At 48.4% G+C, this 25,493-nt stretch overlaps 2 protein-coding genes across 8 annotated transcripts; one reads left to right on the forward strand and one right to left on the reverse strand.

The window, feature by feature from the left end:
* Nucleotides 1-95: 95 nt before the first annotated feature.
* On the forward strand, nt 96-10,667 carry aftpha (aftiphilin a). 4 transcript variants are annotated; one of them, XM_046375877.1, is made up of 10 exons: nt 96-446; nt 2,586-4,274; nt 5,297-5,478; nt 5,762-5,891; nt 6,027-6,083; nt 6,887-7,009; nt 7,411-7,474; nt 8,008-8,091; nt 8,847-8,970; nt 9,126-10,667. In XM_046375877.1, exons 2-10 carry the CDS (start codon nt 2,622-2,624, stop codon nt 9,265-9,267), a joined length of 2,559 nt encoding a protein of 852 aa, XP_046231833.1. In that variant the 5' UTR covers nt 96-446; nt 2,586-2,621; the 3' UTR covers nt 9,268-10,667. The 4 variants fall into 4 exon arrangements, with proteins under 4 accessions (XP_046231833.1, XP_046231844.1, XP_046231854.1 ...); XM_046375888.1 differs by having other exon boundaries at nt 7,414-7,474; XM_046375898.1 differs by lacking the exon at nt 8,008-8,091.
* Nucleotides 10,170-20,396, reverse strand: LOC124052078 (SERTA domain-containing protein 2-like). Of its 4 annotated transcripts, none has more exons than XR_006841930.1 (3): nt 20,130-20,396; nt 13,284-15,413; nt 10,170-11,109 (listed from the first exon to the last, which is right to left on the reverse strand). XR_006841930.1 is itself a non-coding variant. In XM_046375990.1 (2 exons), the coding sequence occupies exon 2, from the start codon at nt 15,407-15,409 to the stop codon at nt 14,453-14,455; it is 957 nt and encodes a 318-aa protein (XP_046231946.1). In that variant the 5' UTR covers nt 15,410-15,413; nt 20,130-20,396; the 3' UTR covers nt 11,139-14,452. The 4 variants fall into 4 exon arrangements, 1 of the variants encoding a protein (XP_046231946.1); XR_006841927.1 differs by having other exon boundaries at nt 12,408-15,413; XR_006841928.1 differs by lacking the exon at nt 10,170-11,109 and adding an exon at nt 11,139-12,271 and having other exon boundaries at nt 12,408-15,413.
* Between the last annotated feature and the right edge of the window lie 5,097 nt (nt 20,397-25,493).

Raw genomic sequence — 25,493 nt, forward strand, 5'->3', positions numbered from 1 at the left:
GGTGAAACTGAACGGCTCCGTTGTTGTTTTGCGGTATGTTTCTGAATGTTGCCCTGAAGCGCAGCCTCGGCTCGGGTATGTTTTGCTAACTGTGTGGTGACCAGTGGATCGGGCTTACAGCAGAGCCACCGCCGTGAGGACGCACTGGGTCCCGGTCGCAGAGCTTATCTCTACAGTGCAGTTCTGGCTGGTCTACCTGTTAAACAGTCAAAGTTTTGGAAGAAGCGAACAGCCCAGCAGAGTCGAGCTGCCACAGCGGTGCATGCTGGGTGATATTGAGGCAGGGTAGCGGCGGCGACAGCAGCAGCAGCAGCAGCCGGCTGACTCAACCTTCACTTTCTGCTTCAGTTTCAGCCGTCCTGCACTGCTCAGCTGGCTTCATCTGACAGCGTGTGGACAGCACAGTCTTCAACCGAGTCATGGAAATCAGCGGACAACATCTCACGGTCAGCTCGACTCTTTCTTTTAGTAACTAAGACACCTGCTGTCAAGCCAGACTGGATGATGAGGATAAGCTAAGGCTAAAGCTAAAGCTAGCCGGACGTTCAAGGAAGATGCTTGTTGTCGTTAGTGTTAGCTAGCTGCGTAGTTAGCTCAGGTAGTTGGCTTCTCACATACTTGCCTCTGCTGGTGTTGAGTAATCGGCCTTTATAAATCCTGGATGGCCGTGTATTGTTGCTGTTTAATATTATAACCGACTCGGCAAAGTGTCAACAAACTAATTAGCTGCTAACGTCGCTCATAGCAACACGGTTTAAATATGCTAAGCTAAGTTAGCTACCGTTACACCCTGTCTCAGCAAAGTCTGTCGGCCTTGTAGTTTAACTAAATGCATTGTAGTTAGTGCTAACATAGCTGTTAGCTTCACGTCAAATTAATCGCAGTCTGGTCGTTTTCTGCTCTACACAGCGACTGCACTCAGCTGTCATGTTTCTGCTGCGCTCATGCTAGCACTGTTAGCCTGCTAAATTAGATTGCTAGCGATGTAGCTATGTTTGCCTCCTGGCTTTACTAAGACAACAGCGTCAGACAGGTGAGGGGAAACATGTATGAAACTTGGCTAAACCGGCAGAGCTTGAGCGCTGAGCTGGTTTACTAAACAAACAGGCGTCCAATGGGGCAAACCTCGTGCTGAAGGCGACAGCTCGTCTTAATAGATCACTTATTAGACTCGCTTGGCTTAATGTGCGGTCCAAAACAGCTGCTTTAACTGTACCGGGGTGACTGACGGGTTTCCCTCAGCAGCAGCTTCGGTGGGGGCGGAGGCAGAGGAGCCCAGTGTGGTGTCCTTTGGAACCCATATTTTGCCTGTTCCTTCCTTGTAAACTCGTTTTTCTGGCACGTCCATGTCAGCGCAGCCTGGGTGTACCTACCTGTTCCCAGGTATTTGGTGAGATAAGGCCAACAAAGCAAACACATGGCTGTAGAGCCACTGCTCCTCGCTTTGCGCCTCTCATGTAATCAGAAATGTAATATCAGAAGGTTTTGGGCAACACTTTGTCCTATAGGATTATAATTTGGACCGTGTTAATTTGGTGTGCTGTAAGGCAGCAAACGGTGACTACTTTAAAATTTCTTGTAAATTACTTGATTAACATTCCAACCATAAAATCTAGAAAACTCCAAGCTGTTCAGTTTCCAGTGACCGTAAAAACACAGAACAGCCACAAATCCTCACATGTAAGTGGAACAAGTGCATGTCGACATGTAACATAAAGTTTCCAGTAATAAATGGATGATGATTAAATATTTACTCTGGTTTTAATGGAGCAGTCATCTCAAGGAATTTCTTCTGCTGCTGCCACACACTGCTTAAACCACACAATTCATTGAACTACGGGGGAAATAACTTTTGCCTCTATTTTCCCTTTAGATAGATAGATTTTTCCAGGAAACAATAATAAATATTAGCATTCAGCGAACCCATAAAATGAAGAGTTACTTCTTTATGTTTGGAGGTTGCAAAGAATGAGTGTTTGAGAGCATTTAAGAAACCTGACCGAGTCAGGGAGACGGGACGCAGGAGGGAACAGCTGTTGCACCGATGGGTTTGAAAAGTCCTGGAGGGTTTTGGATTGTTTTTGTGATTCATAAGCAAATAGCAGAGCAGTCGTGTGACATGTAAAATGTTGGAAATCAGAGGCAGCCTTGACTGCAAACACAAAGATTAGGCTTTTGAAGAACATCCACGAGAGTTAAGACCAGGAGCTGTAAAGCCAACACGCATTCGTGAGCGCCGGCGGGGCCGAGTTCATCCTGCCACGTGGTGCCCCGAGGTCCTGCATCGCTAACGTAAAGAGTCAGACGGATGTGAGTCGTCACAGCTCGTCGTGTTCTCGCTGCTCTGTCTTAGGTTTGCGTGTCTGAGCTCTCGTTTCTCACTGCCGCTCTGTTGCGTCCTCTTTCACTGCTTGAGTAATTCAGTTTCTGCCTGTGCAAACCACACATGAAGCTGATTGGACCTGGAGCACCACTGAGGTGTCTTTATTTACTTCTTGAAGCCAGCGTGGGACTTAAACGTGTGTGTTTTTATTGATGTCTCTGCTGTGACTGATTGTGTCTGATGTCTTTTGTTGCTGTCTCAGGTGTAGCCAGGAGGATACGTTGATTGCCAGAGAATCATGGAGCCAGATGTCATCCGCATGTACTCCTCTTCTCCGCCCCCGATGGAGGACGGCGCAGAGGATGAGGACAGCGAGTTTGGAGACTTTGGCACCTTCTCTGGCGTCCCAAACAGCATCAGCTTCACAGAATTTGACACCCCAACCACTTTCAACCAGACTCAAGCTCTTACCGCCACCTCCCCGCCAGAGCTCATCAGCAGCAGAGGGGTGGTGGGATTCAACCACAGCTCCTCCAACGGCACCCACAGCCCCAGCAACGAGCTGTCCAAGGCAAATGGCATCGTGCCGGCGAGCCACCTGGGCAGCAGTCCCTCAGACAGGACTGAGGTGAAAAAGGTCCTGTCCAGCTCCCTGGACTTCTCGGTGAGCGACGCAGCTGGCGGCGAGCCCGCTGATTGCAACGGAGGAGGCACGGAGGTGCTGACAAACGGGTTTGCGACCTTTGACATTCAGGGAAGCCCTTCCTCGCAGAATTCTGTCCACTCTCATTTAAAGGAAACGTCCACTGAGGACACGGGCAGCGTCCCTGTTGGCAGCCCAGAGGACGATTTTGCAGACTTTGCTGCTTTTTCCAACGATGAAGGACACCTCAGCCAGACGGCAAATGAGGACTTGGAGAACCTCACAGGGGGGAGCTCGCCGGTGGAGCACTGTAATGTAGCGCAGGGAACGACTTCAGAGGACAGTGTCAGGGACACAAACAGAACTGGACAGCACACATCCAGCTCTGATTCCAGATCTGTTCCTGCTGACGGCTCGTGCAACACGGACCGGGGCTCTCGCTCAGACGCTGACTCTCAACAAAGGGATGTAGCCTTTGCACAGGAGCACTTCGCCTCAGAGGCAGTTTGCACTAACAGACCCCTCACTCTCAACGGGGTGGACGGAACTGACAGGGACGATTCCAAAGACGTCGCGGGCTGCAGTGAAAACGACCTCTCGCCAGCTGGTGAAGGAGAGATGGGCCGGTTAGACGGGAAGGGCTCCGGTAACGACACCGAGACGGAAACGGAGACGGAGACGTCGCTTGGCCGGCCGCTGTCGACAGATGCTCTGGAGGAGTACGGTGACATGAGCACAACAGGCTCGGTGCCCTCTCCGCCCCTCCAAGGGGAAACCGCCACGCCCGCCGACCACAGCCAGCTGGCAGAGGACGATGAGGACTTTGGGGACTTTGGAGACGCCGGCTCATTCAGCGGTCAGGGCTTTGCCGATTTTGACCAGCTGGATATCCAGCAAGAACAGAGCGAGTCGCACAGTTCTGCCCCAGCAAAGCAAGCCGCAGACGGCGAGGAGGACGACGACTTCGGCGACTTTAACTCCCCCAAATTTCACAGCGGTGCAAACGAGTCGGAGGATGGAGGCAAGTTCGCAGACTTTCCCCTCAGTGACAGTTTTGGGAATTTCAGCTCGGCCGCTGCAGGCGCAGACAGCGAGGCGGATGCAGGGTGGAGCGCCTTCGGGGAGGCCGAGCAGCAGGTGGAAGGGGAGACCTGGGCAGCGTTCAGCACGGAGCAGAGCGGCGCTCCTCCCGAAGACAGCCGAGAGGACGAGGCGGAGGAGGACGAGGAGGAGGAGGAGGAGGAGGAGTGGCATAAGAGTGGACCTCCTGCAGTCAGCGAGGAGGCCAGCAGCACAGACAGACAGTCGGTAAGCAGCACAGACAGACAGTCGGTAAGCAGCACAGACAGACAGTCGGTAAGCAGCGACAGACTGGGAAACGTATTCATCATGCAGTGTAGGGTTCAGAAATGGGAAAAGTAGGCCTGAGCAGATGAAAGTGAAATTCTCACTTTATTCAAATTACAGAAAACAAAATATCTCTGTCTAAATGTCTGTCTCTGGTCTGAGGTAACGAGGCCAGTTTAATCAAAGTGACTAAATCTGACATAAACGACCACGACTGACACACTTTACTTTGACAGTCCACATACGAATCAGATGAGAACCATAAGAGGAAGTTTTAAAAGATCACCTTTCAGACAGCTTCTGTTTGTGTTTGTCCCCACTCAGCTGAGTCATACAAACATCCACAGTTTGTTTGAGACATTCACTGACCCGTCAGTGACGCCAGGCAGAAGGTGGAACAGAAGGTGTGTGACAGGAGGCGGAGTGTAGACGTCTGCTAGGTGTGGAGGAGATGACACACACACACACACCTCGTGATGTGCATTCCTGTCAGATGAACACCCAGCTGCTCAGTGCAGGATTCCCAGCTGTAACGGTGATGCTGTCGTGTCCTGTTTCAGCTTGCAGTGTTGGTGAACAGCCAATAGAAACGAGTGTGACAGCAACAGAGAAAGTGGGTGAAAGCAGAACTGAGGAACTGAAGGGCAGACTGAGACCAGGTTTCACATGTGCTCACATACTGAACTGGAGACTCTGATCTTCAGACTGATCATACTGAACGTGTGTGTGTGACGCCTCCACATCTTACAGTCTGGAGCTTCTTTGCTGCAGCATGCAGATGTGAAGCTGTGTGGTCCACCACGAGCTCTTTGTTAGGCTCCCGTCTGTCAGCAGATTGAAATAACAGTTTTTAAATTTTGTTCCAGCCTGTTATTGAAAACGTAGTGAAAATGTTCGGTGTGAAGCTCAGAGTGTGAACGGCTCGTCACTGATCGTTTGCTGAATTATTCCACGACCAATCAGCTGCTGTGTGCTCTCTGCAGGCGCCGCTGTCGAGTCGTCTGGAGAAGCTGTTTCAGAGCAGCTTCCCTCTGACCGCCGTCCCGTCGGTGGAGGACGCGGTGACGTCCCTGAAGGTCCTGCTGGAACCTCCGGTGGACAAACCGCGTCCAGGAGCCGAGGAGGAGGAGGGGGAGGAGGGAGAGGGGAGGTCGCCATGCAGCAGGTGAGTCTGCGTCTCCTCAGTTAAACATGTGACACAAAGTCTCCTACAACAAAACCACCAGGAAAACGCTGAAAGCTTTTGGTTTGATTGAGAGGCCCCCAGTGGCTCCGGGAAACTCCAAACACTTTCATAAAAAATAGTTTGTCCCAACTCTTCATTTCAGCCTCCACTGTGACGCAGTGCGGGCACAGCATTAAGACAGTTTCTGAATGTCTCATTCGTCATGTTGACGTGAAGAGTGTGTTTGTTGCCTGACTCTGCTGCGTCTCATTGGTCGCCGCAGGCCGGGACGTGACGGCGTGTGGTCGCAGCTTCAGGACATCCACGAGGCGTTTGGCCTCAGATACCAGTGGGGAGGCTCCCACTGCAATAAAGCTCTGCTCTGCTGCCTGGGCATCGACACCAGAAACATCGTAAGTCCCCGCTGGGCCGCGTGGGGAACCAGTGGAACTCAGTGAAAGTGATTTTAGAGCTTTAAGAGCACCTGCTGTCCTCGCAGCAGGAAGTCTCAGTCAGAGTGTTCTAACCTGCCGCTTCAATGCCCGCAGCTGTTCACAGGACAGAAGAAGCAGCCGGTCATCGTGCCCATGTACGCCGCCAGCCTGGTGAGTCGTCCACCCGCCTCACCTCAACGCGTTTCCTGTACGCCGACATCCAGAGGCAGAGCAAACTTCTTACAGATCAGTTTGTTCTTAAACCAGTTTTGGCAGTGAAAAGTCACAGTAGTTAAAGCTTTAAAGGGAAACAGTCTTATTTTGTTTTTTTGTGTTTAATTGTCGTTGAAGAGAGAGTTTGAATTCACAGAAATAGACGACACTTTGACGGGAAATTGTTTTCTAACCACTGAGTGAATTCTCGCCGAAATGGCAGCAGATCTTAAACGCTTCATCATCTGATGCTGCCGTGAGGTTTACTCACAGCATTCAGCCTCAGTGTTGGTTTGTGCATGCTGAGCCATCTTTAATTTTTATCAGTCAGGCTGAACAGCAGTGAGAGGAAAAGACTCTTCGACATGTTGTCTCGCCTTTTTACCTTTTTTTTTGTTATCTAACCAGTTATTAAATGAACTGTAGACGTATCACATTTCAGTGTTACTGGTACCTGTATGATTTTCACTGGTTACGCTCATATTTCAGATATCTAAAATTAGATTCTTACTGGTCACAGTTCCAAGATGACACATCACTAATTTAATTTTGACTGCACATATCTACAGTGAAGGTTTACTCGACTGAGAAGTGAGTTGTAGACATCTTCATGACATTATGAACATGTTAGTTTGTAGTTTCATTATTATATTATATATAGATATATGATATCTCACACACATTCAGGACTGGTCCTGACCCGTTTGGTATCACTGTAACCCCGGGTTCTCTGCTGTCCTGCTGTTCCTCTGTTGATGCAGGGGATGCTGGAACCAACCAAAGAGCCCGTGAAGCCCGTCTCTGCAGCAGAGATGATCGCCTCTATAGCCCAGGCACCTCCGCAGGCTCCAGAGACAGGCTCCTGTCCCGCGGACACTGTCCAGGTGGGACTGCAGGACGTCTCAGATGTTGTTTAAAGGAGCAGGCTTGTAGTACTCATCTAAGCCTATTGGTTCCCACAGAAGATCGAAATCTAAAAACGTCTCACAGATTTAGAGTATAGTTTCATGTTAAAAACAGCTGCTGTCTTAATGAAACAAACAGGACATGTGATAGGGTCTATTTTCAGCAGTGGAGGAATTCACATTTAGTGCTGAATGAAGGGACGGCGTGGATCAGTGATGTGTTTTTATGGGAGCTCTCTGGCACACAGGAAGAAGATACAAGGAGATACTCATTGGTCACCTTTAAACCTGACCAGCAGGGGGAGACATGGTGTGTGTGTGTGTGTGTGTGTGTGAACTGTCCCTGACAGATGGTTTGACCTCCTCTCTCGCTCCTCCAGCAGGAGGCGCTCCCACCCGTCCAGTTTGACTGGAGCAGCAGTGGCCTTACCAACCCTCTGGACGGTAGGTGACCTCCGCCGCCGCCTCTGGCCTGACGCCTCCCTGCCTGCTCTCCTCTCGTCTTTCTCATACTTTTCTAATCCAAAATTCAGCAGCCACACCCACTGGTTCACAGCCAATCAGATGTTAGCAGGAGAAACACGTCATGCATGTGCCTGGTGGTTTAACATCCTGAATGAGCACGTAAAACGTCGGATTATTAACAGCTTTGTACCTCGCTTAAAGACCGCCTTCATTAAAGGAAAGATCCACACTGAGTCTGAGTCCAGGACTGGGCCTTAGGTCCGGGGCAGGAATCCTGCTGATCAGGACTGTGTTCACTGGTTCTCTGTGCACTCCCTGGTCCCTGATCGAGTAAACAGTGCAGTGCCTGAGGCGTGAGGTGATGGTGGATCTTTCCTTTAAGGTTGGCTCTGAACAACATGGCTGCTGTCGTCATGTAGCCGACTGTCGTCTCCGATCACTGACTCTGCTGCATGTCTGCCTTCCTCTCTCTCTCTCTCTCTGTTAACCTCGGTCGCCCCCTGGCTGAGCAGCGAGTGGAGGCTCGTCTCTCTTAAACCTGGATTTCTTTGGTCCTGTGGAGGATTCAGGCTCCACCAGCTCACCCTCCATCCCAGGTCAGCAGCAGCTCTCCTCCTCCTCCTCCTCTTCCTCTAACTCTCCTTGACTTTAAATTAACCTCCCTTCTCACCCACGGCCGTCCTCTGTGGGAGACTCCAGGACAAATCACACGTTTACTGACTGGAGATCAGATTTACTGCAACACGTCATGGTTTCACTTTATGACATGGTTCTTGAGGTACTGAATATACACATCAGCACTTTGTTGTAATGTTCCTTTTATATTCTCCTGTGTACAGGACATAGTGACACTCATGCTGGAGGTGTTCGAACAGGTGTTCCAACAGGTGTGGGGTTGAACCCTGCTCGACCAGCTGACTGATACACAAACGCTGGGAGCTTTTCTTACTGGAGGAGCTTCTTCTGCAGAAAGCGCGTTAGACAGACGAGGTGTTCAGAATCGCGAATTAGCAGCCAATCGGGATCCGGTGTTCGCCCAGGACATGATTATAATGAGAGTTCTGTTGTAGTTGAGCCACCTGAAGTTGAATGTGGCGGCTCAAAGGGGACACCTGCTGAACGATGTGGTGTCCTGCAGTCGCTGAGCTCTGCTCGGACATTGTAACAGAATTAGTTAATAAGCGACTAGTTTTCCTGCTGTCGAGAGGAGCAGCGTTTAAACGACTGAGCGACTCATCGCATCGTCTTTAGCTCCAACAGTCAAAGATCCGAGTGTCGGCCCCGACAGCTGACTGAACCTGTTAAACCGGTTAAACCCTGCGTGACTTTTTCCTCTTCGTCTCTCGTCCAGGAGTCGACCCCGAGCTGTACGAGCTGACGACGGCCAAGCTGGATGCCGGCGGCTCCGGCAGCCGGGTGGCGGACGCCTTCGCCCGCCTGATGTCCACCATGGAGAAGACCAGCACCTCCACCAGGTCAGGGGCCACATGATGCTGTAGATCTCGCTGTCGTCATGTTGCACACCAGACCAGATTGTGATTTTCATGTAACTTCTCTTCTGCGGTTGAGTTTTCACCTGTCACACCTGTGGTCAGACACATCACACCTGCTGTCTCTTCCTGTTTGACAGGAAACCGAGGAAAGAGGAGAATCTGAGCGAGGAGGCGGCCAAAGTGATCGCCGGGCTGCCCGATCTCTCCTTCATGCAGGCCAAAGTGCTGATGTTTCCTGCCACGCTGACGCCACTCGGCTCTCAGGCCACGCCAGACTGAATCCCCGCCCCCTCGCAGGCCCCGCCCACCGCGTCCACTTGGCCCCCCCACCAGCTTGGTCCATTTTATAAACATCTTTTTTTGTTCTCTCTTGCTGCGGCTTAGTTCCTCCCTCACTTTCATATATATTTTTTTTAATTTGCACTTTTGTTTTTCTAATTTTAAGAAGTAAAGTGAAGCATTTATGATGATGTGGAGGAGGAGGGGCAGCGCCGGCCGACCACCTGCACATTTAACACAGCAGATAATTAATTTATAGAAACGCTAATTTATAGAGGAAGGTTTAGAAGTGCGTGCTGTTCATATCTAGAAGAATCATCGTGTACATAATCAGGGATTAAAGTCTGATATTCATTTTTAAATCTGGAGGATGACTTTACGTGTCTGTGGTGGGAGTGTGTTTGTATCTGTCTGTGAAGGAAACACTGGCTGAAGCTCTCTGAATCAAACTGAAGTGGAATATATGTATGACAAGTTTAAATTAATACATTTATATACATAAATATAAGATCTATATATCTATATATTTATCAACTTTAAACCACACTGCCTGCAAAATCCCGCTGAATGTTTTGTCCCTTTGAGTTTTTACCTGCAGTCTGCGTAGATTTTAACCCGCCGTGTCCATCCTGTCCTCCTCTGTTTGTAATTTAATGCAGCTTTTTAACATAAATTATGTTGACGTCCCTTCACCGTCGCTGCAGTCCTCCCACGGCCTCTCGGACGCAGAGCGACGTCTTGTTTTTAATGTTGGGTTTGGAAAACTTCTGGTGAGGTTTTTATTTTTAGGTCCACGTTGAGACATTTTTCAGATGTTTCAGCTGTTGTGGCCAGTGGACAAAAAAACGTTCCTCCTTGTTTGTTTCCGCTCTCCTGCTGTTTGTTCTTATTGTTTTTCGGGGGGGGGGGGGGAGTAAAAACGGGACGTTTTTGGTTAAAACCACTGAAACTCAAAAGTTTTTTGTTTCTCGGCAGCGAAGGTCGACTCGCATCAGAAGGGAATTTAAGGGACCAATTTCTGCCTCCACGTGTCGGGTTGTCTACACTGTTCCTCATACGAAGTGCTCTCTGTGGTCGCCGCTCTGATTTGCTCATGTTTTGTTTTATTTTATTTTAATTTTTTTATTTTATTTTTGTTCATACTACTGTCAGCCCCATCTCCCAGGAGGATTTTGCACATTGTAAAGATGAAATGGATGTAATCATAGTTCACTGTGGCTTTCGACTGTGTACAGTTAAACTATGGACTGTAAAATGTACGGGACAATTCCTATGGAAAAAAACTGAATCACTTGAAGAGCCTGTCAAAAGGTTATCGTGCATGCCCAGGTTCTTTTGAGACTATAAGTGTGTAAATTTTTCTTTTAGTGTACACAAGAAATTAAAATAGTTATCTTCTCTGCTGGTTTCTGTTTCTTTCTGACAGACACACACACAAAAACTTTTACAGTTTAATATAGTTGACCAATTTTAGATTTCATTCGATTTAAGTTCAGTTCTAATTAATAATGTAAAGTTCAAACATTTTAGTATTCTGTCTTTGATTAGTTTGTGAATGATTAGTTTTTAAATGTTTGAGTGCAAGTGCAGCTTTAAAATTACAGTTCATGTCAGCATACATTAACTGAACTGTTTATTTAACACCATTTTTTACTGCTGCTGACATCATTTAAATTCAGACGAGTGAGGGGGGACACGTTCGCTGAGATCTTTCATGGTTTTAGGTTCATTAATTCTGTCTGATGGCACATTACAGCCTCCATACTCACTGACTGATTCTGGTCTTTTTCGAAATGTTTCTTTGACCTCAGCATCGCTGATATCAAGTGAGTCTCGGCTTTCCTGTGAAATGAAGACATAAAAGGGCAATGACAAGCTCATTCTCATTTAATGTAGAAAATAAAATTACTTAAGTGGGGCTGAATCATCATTGTACACATTCAAATATTATTTTGAGAAGAACAGTTTAATATTGCATAGGACAAGGCACAGATTAATGTGGTAACTGACATAATTTCATTCTTCTGTTTCTGCCAAAAACATGAAAAAAAAACCTCCAGCGGTGCTAAAAACCACAGAAGAAGAAGAAGATTTGGTTTTGTAAGAACATCACATTCATTCAACCTTTAGTTCTCTGGGTGGAAAAGGAAGAAAACAGCAAAGAAGCCCGGAGTCACTTTTTAAAAATAATCAGACTGGATTCAATGTAGAGATGAGGATTTGGGTTTCTGCAGAAAAGTTGTTAGAGTTGACCAAGAGACTGGAAAAGAGTTTAAACCCAGTAAACGTTATGGTTTTCACAGCAGTAAGAAATGTAAAAGTGTAAAAAGTAGCATAGCAGCACCAGGAAGATCTTAGAAAACAAGCACAAAGTATTTAATGCCAGTTAACTGTGAAGATTTGTACCAACAAAAGCTGTTCTATAAAGTCATTTAACTAAATAAAATGCAGTATGACAGCACATCCTGCATACAACTGGGGCACACAGTTTTACAGGTGAGACAACCTGCTGTTTCATCATCTGTCCAGCAGGTGGAGACACACATTAATATTTAAAAAATGCTGCCCTATTTCAGTTACGTTTGAGACTGTGACTGATCCGTTATCATCAACCTGCTATACGATGACTCTGTGGCCCTACACGAACTAGACACCAAACAACAAATAAAAGTAGAAATCATTAAGTACAGTCCAGGTTACAAAATAAATTAAAAACATAAAGGGACTCAGATTGAAAGCATTTCAAAAAACTGGCTCACTGTGTATCCATTTCTAACCTCACACACACGCACAGATGTGGCTTAGGCTGAAGTGAAGGCGTTTGCATTGCTGAAATCCTTAAAATCCATCAGATCATCCAGTCATTCATTACACGATGGTACATTTCAGAGGGGATTTCCACCAAAAAGGACCTCCGAGTTCATCTCGTTTTCATGTCCCGTTAAAAGTCAACTTACAGGTCAGTTTTGGTGCATTTGTCCTTTAAGAGAAGCTATTTCAGGCTCTGTACAAACAAATTATTAGTGTCCCGAGTTATAATAAATATACGCAAGAGCCGAGAGATAAATAATTCACAGAGTCGCGTGCTGCGTGTTATTTCTGGTAAGGGAAAACAAATGATCGTTTGTATCGTCACGTACCTCCGTTACTGCAGTTTGTTTCCTTAAACTGAGCCCATCAGAAAATACAAACAAATTAATCTCGTAAAACTGTAGTTTTATTAGGAGCTCATTTCACTGGTTGAGTTAAAACAGAGACAGAAGAACAACACCTTTTTAGCCAAGTAAACTTAAAACTGAGGCTCTTTTAAAACACCGGATGAAGCTTTAAGCAACTAGCGCGTGTAACTCCCAGTAAAACGACTAATTATTGCGTTTACACTCCTGTTGACGCACAGATTAAACCTACAAAACATGTTAACCACTGAACTTTAGATGAGTTGCTATGTGTAGTTTTGATCAGTCAGGCTAGCTTTTTCCCCCTGCTCCCAGTCATTATGCTAAGCTAGGCTAACCACATTCAAACTCAGGTCTTTTCTAAACATCATGGAAGTAAACTAAGTGTATTTCCAAAATGTTTAACTGTTTCTTTAGGATTAATAAAAACTTGAAAATGTATTAAATCATCTAGTTTGGCTTGTGAAGAGGTGTTAGCAAAAGGGACCTTTAGCTCTCTAGTTAGCAGTTTGTGTTTGCTAGTTAGCCTTGCAAACACCCATAAGCTAGTACCGGTAACACGTTTTCTTTCATAAGACGCTACCACACTGTCTCTTTCGTCTAAACTGAGTTAGGAGGGTTTGCAAACAAAAATGTTGTAGGTGTGCTTACTATCTAATGTTAAGTGCAAAACACACAATTTTTACAATTTTTGTATTACCCTTGGAGTAAACATGGCTGAGTTACTCTTTGTGGCTAGTTATCTTTGCTAACCTCCGAGGTTAGCCACGCTGGGCTTTAGTCATAAGATGGTTATGTGAAATGCTAACACCTTTAACATTAACCAAAAACTAAACTTACCGTATTATCCCAGTTAGCTAATTTGCTGCCTCAGTTCAAATCTTGACTCAACCAATGAGATTTTGCCCCGCTTGTGCTTCTAAAGCTACGAGTTGGCTTTTACCCCGCAATCCAAAACTGTGCCGACCAATCAACGCGGTCCGAGGCAGAATTACGGCGGGAAATGCGACTGTAACATCGTGAACGACAAACAAGCCACAGACGTCTATTGTTACCCTGATTTCTCAATGGAGAAAACTGCTATATTAAGTTAGAAACAAAAAATTTAAAGTCTGCTGAAGTTGTCAAATCCAATGAAAACAAAGAAAGTAACGTACAAACTGATCCCACCGACGTGAAGTATCCTTGTTGGTTTTTGTCTTTTCATGGAAAACATAACTGCAGCAGACTTAAACACATAAACAGCTCAACGTTTTTAAAAAGGCTTTCACGTTCTTTGTTGGCAAAATAAAGTCCATTTTGCAGGCTGGATATTACACAATGAATGTTGGGTCATTAAACTGCATTTTGGAATGAAACTTCCTCCAGAGTTCAGGACGCGAGCGTGTGATGGAGGTTTAAGAAGGCACTGAATTGTTTTGTTTTTCATAAACGCTGCTGAGATTTCTCTCTCATAAAAACATACACAGACGGTAGAAAAGTCTCCGGAGATTTTGATTCTTACAATTCTTGGACGGCGGTAGAGGAGCAGGACTTCACCTTGGTGCTATTGACCCTGGAGCTCACCTGAGTTCACTGGAAGACAAAGACTGAGCTTCTGTTTGCATGTGTGTTCAGCTGTGTGAGGAAAAGCTTCCAACACTTCAACTCCGTAAGCTGACAAGCCTGAAGTGACGTGACGCCGCACACTGCAGGCCATCACTTCCCTTCAGTGGAAGGAAATTCAACATATCTTTTGTGTCAGGTTTTGCTGATGATGTAAACGTCACAACAGCACTTTGACAGAAGAGATCAAATGATGGCTGAACGCTGCTGAAACCTTCATCTGTGCCTCCTCTGGAGCAGCAGCGCCCCCTGCTGTTTTCTCTCAGCTGAGTCAGTAAAATGTTTTCAGATATTAAAACTTGACAGCTTGAATCCTCCAGTACAATCGTAACTAAAACTGTACAAAATTAACAAACGGTCCATAAACGTCTCGTCGTCTCTGTGAGGCGACTCTTCTCGTCCCCTCAGCTGCCCACCAGCACCTCCATGATGTGGTCCAGTTCAGTCAGGTCCATTTTAAAAGTCTGGTTCTGAGCGCCGCCCCCCGCCGGACCGTAACCAGATCGCATGAGTTCGTCGGCCATCACCACGGGAGCCATCTTGGTCGGCGGCGCTCCTGACGGGGACGGGCAGGGCCCGAGGTCGTACATGGAGGTGTCGATGTCTGTGAAGAGGACGTCGTCCAGGGCAAAGTCAGTCAGGAAGGAGCCCGGGGAGGATGGAGAGGGAGGAGAAGGAGGAGGAAGGAGAGGAGGTGGAGGTGGTTTCTCCAACCTGCTCTCCACCTCCGGAAAGCCCCGCCCTTCCTCCTTCATGACAACATCAAACAGAACCCGAGCAGGAGGAGGTGACGGCGGGCTGGACGAGGAAGGGCAGAGCTCCTCGATCTCCTCCAGGGCGGAGGAGAAGCTGTCTTTGTGCGAGGGCGATGGGGCCCTCAGGTGCAGGTGGTGTTGGGAGGAGGAGGAGGACGGCAGGGTGAAGAACATGGGCAGGTCCTCCTCCAGCAGCGAGGCGGGGGTCAGGCAGGAGTCCAGCGCCGTCAGTCCTGACAGTGACGATGAGAGGATGCTGAAGGAGGAGGGAGGAGGAGGAGGAGGCTGTCGGTAGCTTTCATCTTCGCAGCCGGTGGCGGCGGCGACAGGCGGCGCAGCGGCGAAGAAGAGGGCGCCGACACCTCCTTCCTGCCTGAAGTCGTCGTGGATGCGGCGGATGATGTTGTTGATGAGGACGCGGCGCTGCAGGCCGAGGTCGGCGCCCACACGCGGACCGTACAGCTTCATGAGGGACATGTTGAGGACCGTCTGGCGCTGCAGGGTGTAGGACGCCTCCGACATGCCGCCGACTGCCGAAGGACGCTCGTCTTCCTCCAGGCCATCCTCACCCTCGTCCAGTTTCCGCTTCACCCCGTTACCCAACATGAATCTGTGGAGCAGAGACGGAGACAGCTGAGGGAAAGACGACGTGAAGCCTGGACAGCAGACGGACAAGACGGACACCACGAAGCCTTAAAACACAGTAATCACCTCAGGCCACTGGAGAATTGATCATTATTGATAAGATAAGACAAGATAAGATAAGAACTTTATTGATCCTGCAGGAAATTGTTGATTAATCTGGTGATTATCGTTCAGTTTATGTCATTTTTAAAAAATGTGAAATTCTGTATCTTTTGTCCAACCAACAGTCCAGAACCCAAATCTTCATTAGAAATATTTCCACCAAACATTTAAAATGAAAAGGTTCATTCTGAGCTCGCAGAAACAACAACTTCGGGGTGAGACGGGACAAAAAGCGTCTTCTCTTTGTCGAATGTGTGAAAAGACTTGAAGTCCTGACTTAAAGACAAACAAAATGTAAGCAGGACTTCAACGTCACTTTTACTTTAACGCCACGTGTGCCTCGAGGGGATTTACGACCAGAAAACAACAAGTTCCCCCGAAAACCTTCCACTGGGAGGGAAGACAGAGAAAAGTCCTGTGACGGGACAGTGGACGCCTCGACACGTTCGGTCACATGACCCACCACACGACAAGCTGCTGCCACCGACGACTCGGGCTTCCTGGAAACCAAACGACTTCCTCACAAACTGTGACGAGAAGTGTGTGTGTGTGTGTGTGTGAGAGAGAGTCAGCTGACCTCCGCCCGTGTGAGTTGCAGTCAGCTGATTGGGTGGGAGTCGAAACCTTCTGACTCCCTGAGCGACAAAACACAGGAAACAGACGACTTCCATCCTCACGACTAAACACTTAACACACACACGCGCACACACACGCAGTTCTGTCAAACACACGACGTGTTCAGCTGCCTCACACTGAAATACTCCAGTAAAAGAAAGCGTACTTGAGTAAATGTACTCAGTCTGTGGTGGTGCAGCTGTCGGGTGGAGGTCTGTGCTGCTGGGGGTTTGAACCTGTGACCTCTCGAGTTCTCACCAACAGGAGGCTCAGAATGCTGACACACACACACACTCACACACACTCAGCCTTTGAAGGCTGTGGGGCCCCTCGCAGTGGGCCCCTCAGAGGGCCCATCTGCTCCGACACAGACAGGACGAGGTGAAGAGGTGACGGCGCGAGACACAGACAGACAGACAGGCAGACAGACAGACAGACAGACAGGCAGGCAGGCAGGCAGACAGACAGACAGGCAGACAGGCAGACAGGCAGGCAGACAAACAGGCAGCATGAGGATGTCTGGTTTCCAATGCTTCATTATCAAAACTGAAAGTGAACAAACCCAGACTGTATCTGACTGACTGCTGGTTGAGATCCCCCCACCCCCCCGTCCTGCCACACCCCCCGCCCCTCCACCCCCCGTCCTGCCACACCCACCGCCCCTCCACCCCCCGCCAGCTGGCTGTCTGATGAAGTAAATGTCCAAAAATAGTTTTTGACAAGCAGCGTTAGTGGGAGGAAACAAAGTGTTTGTCATGGAGATCTGACACATCAGGTTGGGCTGCGCGTGTGTGTGTGTGTGTGTGTGTGTGTGTGTGTGTGTGTGTGTGTGTGTGTGGACTCACATACTTGTCCACTGAGTAAACTATCAGAGTTGGTGTTAGGTTACATCAGCTCTCAGTACAGACTGAAGCTCACGTGATCACATGACCCCACAAACACTGAGACCAGGTGACCTGATGACCTGACAGCCAGGTGACCTGACGGCCAGGTGACCTGATGACCTGACGGCCAGGTGACCTGATGACCTGACGGGCAGGTGACCTGACGGCCAGCTGATCGCGGCTGCCTGGATCTTTCGTTCTGTTTCGGTCCGTATCACAGCGGGCTGCAGTTGTCGGTTAGTTTCATTAGTTTGTTCTGTAAAACACCAGAAATCAAAGTCCATCACGGATTCCTGAAGGTCCAGCTGATGTCCTCAGAAGAGTTTCAGCTTCTCGTCAAAGTGCAGAAACTCTTCACACGTGAGAAGCTGACCAATCAAACGTCCATCTCCATGGCGACGTCAGTGCCCTGCCCAATCACACCGCTCTCCAGGTGCGTGTCCAGCGTCCGGCCTCAAATCAGCCCCAAGAGGGACGCCGTTTAAACCCCCGAGACGCCCGCCGGGGTCACGCCGGCAGGTCGGCCTTCACCAGGTGCTCGCCTCCACCTGGCAGGACGCACTTGGTCCAGTAAACCACGCGAGTCAGCTTCATTGAGACCTCAGCTCAGCTCCTGAAGGCCGAACGCCCAGGTGCACATCGACTGGTTTCACCGACAGACCGAAACGTGTCTGTGGCTGCACAGACTGTCTGGACGTCACGTCATAAACTCCTCTGATCAGCCAAACCTCCGCGTGCACCACAATGTCGCTCACTTCACCAGAAGAAGAAGCTTCTTTTCCCCTGAACAACTCGAACGTTTTCAGTCTGTGGCTCTCAGGCCTGAAGTGCCTGCGAGACAGAAAACAGGGCCAAGATTGTCTGCTCCTGTTGAGGTGTGTGTGTGTGTGTGTGTGTGTGTGTGTGTGTGTGTGTGTGTGTGTGTGTGTGTGTGTGTGTGTGTGTGACAGCCTGACATGCAGGAACACGCTGCTGCTGCTGCTGCTGACTGACCTGTTTTAAAGTCGAGCTTTTCTTCACCGTCTGGGACGAGACGGAGACCTTCTCTCTGTGCACAGATCATCTGTGATCTGTGATCTGTGATCTGTGATCTGTGATCTGTGATCGGTGATCTGTGATCTGTGATCTGTGATCTGTGGCTCAGGCTTCTCATTTCCTCTCTGCCTGCTCGTTTTAACTTGGTTTTGCTGAGTTTCATTTGGGTGTCACTCGTCACAGCTCAGAGTGAATGAAATATTTGTTGAATATGTGGATGCAGCGTCTGAGAGGAGGCCTCGCTGATCCTCCCTGCAGGCCGGGAGGCCCCTGAACACCACACGGCTCAATGCTTTAATCCTGTCATATCCTAATAATCATTTATTTTAACCCTGACGTTCCTCATGTGGCTCCTGTGTTTCACTGTCATCGGTCTGTGTGTGTGTGTGTGTGTGTGTGTGTGTGCGTTGTAGTTACACACTATGACCACAGTGTCACACTGGCTGTAAATCCTGCTGCTGCTGGGGGGGGGCTGGGCTGAAGGGAAACTAAGACTCCAGGAAGTGAAGGTGGACTTTACTCACAAAGAAGAAATCCTGTGTGTGTGTGTGTGTGTGTGCATGTGTGTGTGTGTGTGTGTGTGTGCGTGTGTGTGTGTGTGTGTGTGTGTGTGTGCGTGTGTGCAAACAAAACATTTGCTCCCATTTCAAGCGGTCTGTCAGACGAGTGTCACAGACGACTCGGTCAGTCGTCCTGCTTCAGTCTGACGGTGCAGAAAACATCAGAGACCGCGACCTGCGGTTGTCCCGCTGGTCTGTTTGACCACCGCGAAGAGGAGGACTGGGTGGGTGGCTCAGAAAGCACGTGAACCGCTTTCCTTTCCACCGCACAAACCTTCACGAGCATCAGGCCGGAGGTCCGGGCTCGAGGTCAGATCCAGACCTCCATCACGAGTCAGAAGCATAACGGGACTGTGACAACAAACAGCCGCGTGGACTCCGGCGTCTCAGCGTGGACACGCTGAGACGCAGTGAGTCCACCGTCCAAGCCTTACATAACACACACAAAGTGCAGAGTGAACGTCTGTCAGCCTGCTCCGCCTCTCAGACTGCTGCTCCGCCACATTCTTCTCTTCAAACCTCCACGCCACAACAGGAAGCCAACAGCAGCGCGCTGACCTTTGACCCCCAGCTGCTGATCAGTGTCACCACAACCAGAGTAAACACAAGTGCAGGATACTCAGTCCCAGCCGCTGCCTCCAGGTCCCGGTTTGTGGACCCCGACGGTCCTCCTAACAGCAAAGCTTTACGAGGTGGACAAACAACTCAAACAAAGCGAAACGAGCAAACTAAACTCAGTCCTCCGCGGGTTTGAAACCTTCCTCTCTTTTCCCTTTTTGACTGCAGGTCAGACAAGACAATTCGGTTCAAGACTCACTTTGACTCATCAGCTTCTGAGAGCCACCTGAAGTCTGGGTTCAGGAGCTCCACCTGTCACCGTGACTGATGGACACGTGAACAGGTCGGTTAGTCACCGGTGACAAGCAAAGTGACGGCTGGCTGTGGTCCAGCTTCACTGGCACGTTCACTGACCTGTAACACACGGACTCACCGGCTCCCGGAGTCCCCCGCCTGTCCCCCACGACGACACAACACAGCTCACCTGACGGTCGGTTACCTGCGCCGTGTCTGAGTCCCGGCGGGTGACCCAGTGAGTCCGGCACGAAGCTGCCAGAGCAGCAGCTGGTCTCCAGACCGTCCGGGACCTCCAGGCCACCTGCCGCGGACAGCAGGCACCCGCCCCCGGCCACAGCCTCCACACACGCGCGGCGAGAGCGCGGCTGTTCCGATCAGATTTTCACGGTAAAACCCGGTTCCTGTGAGGCCAGCGGCGCAGCGTTTCGGAGAGGAAGTGAACTCTGTTGTGATGATCAGTGACACTAACGTTAAACAACACCGCAGCTTTCTTCTTTGTCTCCACAAGTTACACCACGACCCGCCCGGACTCCGCCGGGGCTCCTGACGGACAGGCGGCCCCCCCGCCCGCTGAGCCGACACGGACACAAGTTTGTGTCTGTTGAAGGTCGGTGCTGGTCTGTCACTCACCACATGTAGCCAGTCCCATCCAGGGTCTCCTCTGCTGCATGGGTGTAGTCGCTGAGGCCAGGAGAGGAGCGGCGGACGGCCAGGAGGAAGGAGGAGAAGAAGAAGAAGAAGACGGAGGAGAGACGAGCCGTTAGTCCGCCTGTTTGTTTGGTTCTACTCCGCCATCGTCCCGCGGCTGCCTCGACATCGACACCCAGCGAGCTCCGCACACAATGGCGAAGTGCAGAGGAGGAGGTGGAGATGTGTCACCGAGCGGAGCGAGTCAAGGCAGCGCGAACCGCCACTAGCACCGCTTCCGCTGACACGCTTCAAAACAAAAGCTACTTCCGGTGCCGGTGAAGCACAGGAGTCGCACTATGTATTCATAAAAAAGAAGAGTACTTTTAGTATTTTTAGAAGTACTTGTCCTTGTTGGGTTCAAACTTAATTAATAACAATTTTATTTTATTATCAAAACGTTACTATATGAATCAATAAAATATTTCTATTGTATCACTACACCAAATGTCTCTTCTAATAGCCATATAGATAAAACAAAAAATGTATAACTGAGAGGAGTCAAAGATAGAAAAGGTTAGTTGTGGACATGAGGAAGCTTTTAGTTTGAAGGGAGGCTGTCCACAGTCCAGATGTCACAGCTGGCAGCTTGATGCTCCTGCTGTGGTGGCTCACTGCACTGACAGAATAAATGGTTCACTGTGGGACCCTCCTCAGGACACACTGAGGTGTCAGGGAATGTTTTTAAAGAAGGTGAAAATGACGTGACTCGCATGTTTCAGCCTTCAGAGTGACTGCAGCTGAACACCACCACCAACTCCATCAAGAGCGTATTTGTACGGGAGACCCAAGAGGAGGCACAAAAACACAAAGAAAAGAAATGAAGCTGTGAAAGTCACAGAAGCACAAGCTGTTTAAGTTTCCTCAGAAAGTGTTCTGGTCATTCTGGAGGGCTAACGGTGTGTGAACTGCTAACTGCAGCGCCTTTAAACACCCTGAAGTGTTTTCCTTCTGTTATGAAACAGTGTTTTCACTTGAAACGGCCAAGAAGCAGCATGTTAGTCCACTCAGCTGGTTTTATTCATTCAGACAGCTGGAGAGACGAAGCAGAGAAAGTTGTGGCTCAGCTGGATGTTACTAGCCAACACTCCACTCCAAGAAACTTCACTATCTCAGGAAAACTGTCCTGAAGATTTCACGCGAGCCTTTTGAACGTTAGGAAAACAAAATGTAAATCGGGTGGGATTCCTTCTGCAGCTGGATCGAGACGGAGAAACGTGGAATGAATGGGAACAGTTCTGCTTGAATAGCTGCTGCTGCCGATCACAGTTTGTGCTTGGAAAAGGTTCTCCAAAAACAAAAGTTTGATCCAAAGAATGTGTTACAAATCAGCTAGTCAAACTTCAGGCATGTCTTAAAGACATAAAAACCTGGATGACTTACAATTTCCTACTGCTAAATTCAGACAAAACTGAAGTTATTGTTCTGGGCCCTGAACACCTTAGAAACAAATTATGCAGTGATATTGCAATGCTAGATGGCTTAGCCGTGGCCTCAAGCTCCACTGTAAGGAATTTAGGAGTTATCTTTGACCAGGACGTCCTTTAACTCGCACATAGCAAATATTTCAAAGACTGCATTCTTTCACCTCCACAATATCGCAAAAATTAGGCACATCCTGAGTCAGAAAGATGCAGAAAAATTAGTCCATGCATTCATTACCTCTAGACTGGATTACTGTAACTCCCTTCTATCAGGCTGCCCCAGTAAATCCATAAAGACTCTCCAGCTAATCCAGAACGCTGCAGCACGACTACTGACAAGAACCAGCATGAGAGACCATATTTCTCCTGTTCTGGCTTCTCTACATTGGCTCCCTTAAAATTTAGGATAGATTTTAAAATTCTCCTCCTCACTTATAAAGCCCTGAATGGTCAGGCACCATCCTATCTTAAAGAGTTAATAGTACCCTATTATCCCACCAGAACTTTGTGTTCCCAAAATGCAGGACTACTTGTGGTTCCTGGAGTCCTCAAAAGTAGACTGGGAACCAGAGCCTTTAGTTACCAAGCTCCTCTACTGTGGAACCATCTTCGGGTTTCGGTCCGGGAGGCGGACACCCTCTCTACACTTAAGAGTAGACTCTATCAACTTAACATTAATGAAGTCGGCTGCGGCTGCTAAACTGTCAAAATGATGCAAACTGTCTGAAGTCAGGGGTCACTTTTACACTTTGCTCAGATCCTTGAAAGGACCAACACCTAAAATCTGAAGAGAATTTGAAGGCAGCTCCAAAAACACAGAGAGCAGCACATCAACAGGGTCACCGCCAGCTGCTGCCGTCTGCACTGTTTGCTGTAGTTATGTTTGGCTGTAGCTGTAGCTACTGTTAGCTCAGTTAGCCCTCGAGCTAGTGGTTCTATAGCGGCCTGGACTGTGCCTGAACCACAACTACGGACCACGTTGTCTTACTTCAGTAAAAGAGAGGAACTTGAGCTCAGCTGGAAACTGGACATCAGAATATTTCCTCTCTGGACATTTAGTGAGATTGTTTTCTTTCCCTATCAGATTAAATGCTAAGAGAGCTCTTGAAACTTAGTGAACTCGCCGCTCGTATTCATCTCCCAGCTGAAACTGCGGAGGCCTCTAGAGGTACAAAGTGGCATTACAGCCAGGAGGGGCCAGAGGTAGCTGGTAACCCGTAATATTTATTGATTGCGGACGTATATGTCAACTAAATTTTGTATCATTAATCTGAATTTGCAAAGTAACTGAAGTTATCAGATAAACGTAGAGGAGTAGCAAAAAGAAGCAGAAAACGGAAACACTGTTTGCAGCCAGTTTTCTGTGTGCCAATGCACTTGTAGGATAAGCTGAACACAATTTACAAGCTGAAAAACCTTTTCTCCGTGACACCTTCAGAGGTTCAGCGGAGCGTCTGTTTTCCTGAGAGTGTTGGCTGGAGCCTGGCTGACACCAGGCCAGCTTAAATATCCCTAAATGTGCCGTCAGTGCTTGAAAAGAGCCTTCAGTTCGGGTCAGCGGAGGAGAGCTGCTGCACTGTGTTGTGCCTGAACATCAGTCTGTTTATCCGTCCAACTGTTTTCTTGCTTCTCCTGCTGAGTGAACAACCACAACTATGTGAAGCATTCGAGCTATTCGGCGTTGGACATGTCAGTAATACCCGAGCAGAAAGCGAGTCCTTTACTGTCAGCTGCATCGCACTCACACAGAAACAATCTGATCACTTCCAAACCACATTTGTCTGACAAGCGTTTCTTTCTTTACATTTACTCCTAAACTTAACTCTGCGTTAAAACTCAGATTTGCAGGCTGCATATCTCAGATTGAGAAATGCAGCCTGATTTTCAAGTTTTTCTTCCTCCCTTAATTTGACAGCTCAAACAGTAGGAAACATCCAAATGGGATTTCAGGAACATAATTAAAGTAATCAGGTCATTTTTGTTTGTGGGCTTAATCCATATCTGTATTTTGAGTTTATGTGAGTCTGGTTTGGCTACAGTGTGCGAGTGCTGCTAGCAAGTTTGGTGTCCAGTAACAAAAGAAATGATGACGTGAAACCAACAACTTCTTACATTTAAAGCAAACAGATGATTACAAGATAAATGGTGAATGCCAACACACCGTGTAACAGCAGTACAAGTTAAAAAAGAGTCATGCAGTCAGTTTGACAGCATTATGCTAATGTTAGCTAGCAGTTTCAGTCTCTGCTCTGACGCAAACTTCATTGCTTAACAATTCACTTTCATTTGTAAGGAAACGAATGAGAGTTCACACAGAGTTTCTTTGACTGAGCTCTCACATCCCTCAGGTGAACGTCTGAGCACAATTTAGCAGTTTAAACTTCAAATACAATGCAGGGACAATGGAGAACCCACTGCTACCCGCTAGCACAATCATATCACATCATCATGTATAAACGTTATACATCAAAAGTCTCCGTCAGTCCAGTCAAAGTGTTTTGAGTGCTAAACGAGTCTCTGCAACAAATGAAATGCCATTTAAACTCTTTATTGGTATTGGTGAGCACATCAAATGATCTGAGCTAACATCAGCTCTCAAGTCTTTCTTCTGCCTTTTCAGTAAATTCAGATTAGAGTCTGACTGGAGTTCACACCTGAGGAAAAGGTGAACTCCAAACTGCCGTGCTGACTTTCTGTGTGACTTCAAACACGTGGACGCCTGCCAGCAGCTCATCCTGACGTCACAGCTGACGAGGAAACTCAAACCGGTCGGTCGAGTTCGACCAAACGGGCGGCTGCGTTCGTCCTCCTTCTGCCAGACACCAACGCCGAGCTTCATCTCGCTGCAAAGCTTCTCTCAAAATGCGAGCGTTTTTTGAGTGGATGCAACTCGATCCTCACTGGAAAGAGTGATGTGATCATCCTGGTGCGGCGCTCGCAGGCAGCTGTTCAGCGATGTGCTGCTTGGGCCTGAGTCAGGCAGAGCGTGACATAATTGCAGCCAGATGGTCAGAATAAAGAAAAGAACAGCACCGGCAGCTGATTCCCCTTTGAATGAACACGTGAGGAAAAATATGGAAATCCTGCATGTGACCACTCGGTAACATCAGACAAACATGGATCACAGTGAGCGGGTACAGGTTTGAGGTCTGTCCACACTGCAGGAAGGAAGGGAAGCACAGTGCAGTCCCTGTGGTCTGATCCTGCTCAAAGTCATGTCAGTGACATAACAATTCAGGTTGCTGAAACATCACAGACGGTCTGTCATGTCTGTGCTAATGCTTCAGGTGTTATCGGCGTCCCAGCTCCGAAAAACAAAACAGGAAGTCTGTTCACCTTCGGAAAGCCGCTCTGAACATGGGCGCCTCTTCCTTCATTAGTCCGGACTGTGAATGTTAGAGAAAGCAATCAAACGGTTCCATATTGAAAGCGTGACCTGGAAACTCTCGGTCTGTCCTGATTGGTGGAGACGACCTAAATATTCCATGTGATTCTTTAAAGGTGCAACTTGTGAGATACGGTCAGAATTTTATTTAAGACATTTAAAACACCGTGGACAGCCTGTTGGAAACAACCGTGCTGATGTGCAGCAGAGATAACTGCTGACGTTAGCATGTTAACCCGCTAGCTCCGGCCCGTCCTGTCTGCAGTACCACTTTGGGCCTCTAGAGGCCCCCGTAGTTTGAGCTGGCAGACGCTGCTGCTACACGAACAACGTTCAGCGTGAAAATATGAGCACAGTTTGTTCGCGTCCTCCTCTGAACACTCTGAACACAGTTTGTGTGCTGCACTGTGAGTCCCAACAACACAAACCACATCGGGCATCGTGCACCGCTTGCTGTTTACACTGTTGCCATGGGGACCAAAACCTCACCTCTCCAGG

Source organism: Scatophagus argus, chromosome 2 (assembly GCF_020382885.2).
Source record: "Scatophagus argus isolate fScaArg1 chromosome 2, fScaArg1.pri, whole genome shotgun sequence".
Classification (NCBI taxonomy): domain Eukaryota; kingdom Metazoa; phylum Chordata; class Actinopteri; family Scatophagidae; genus Scatophagus; species Scatophagus argus.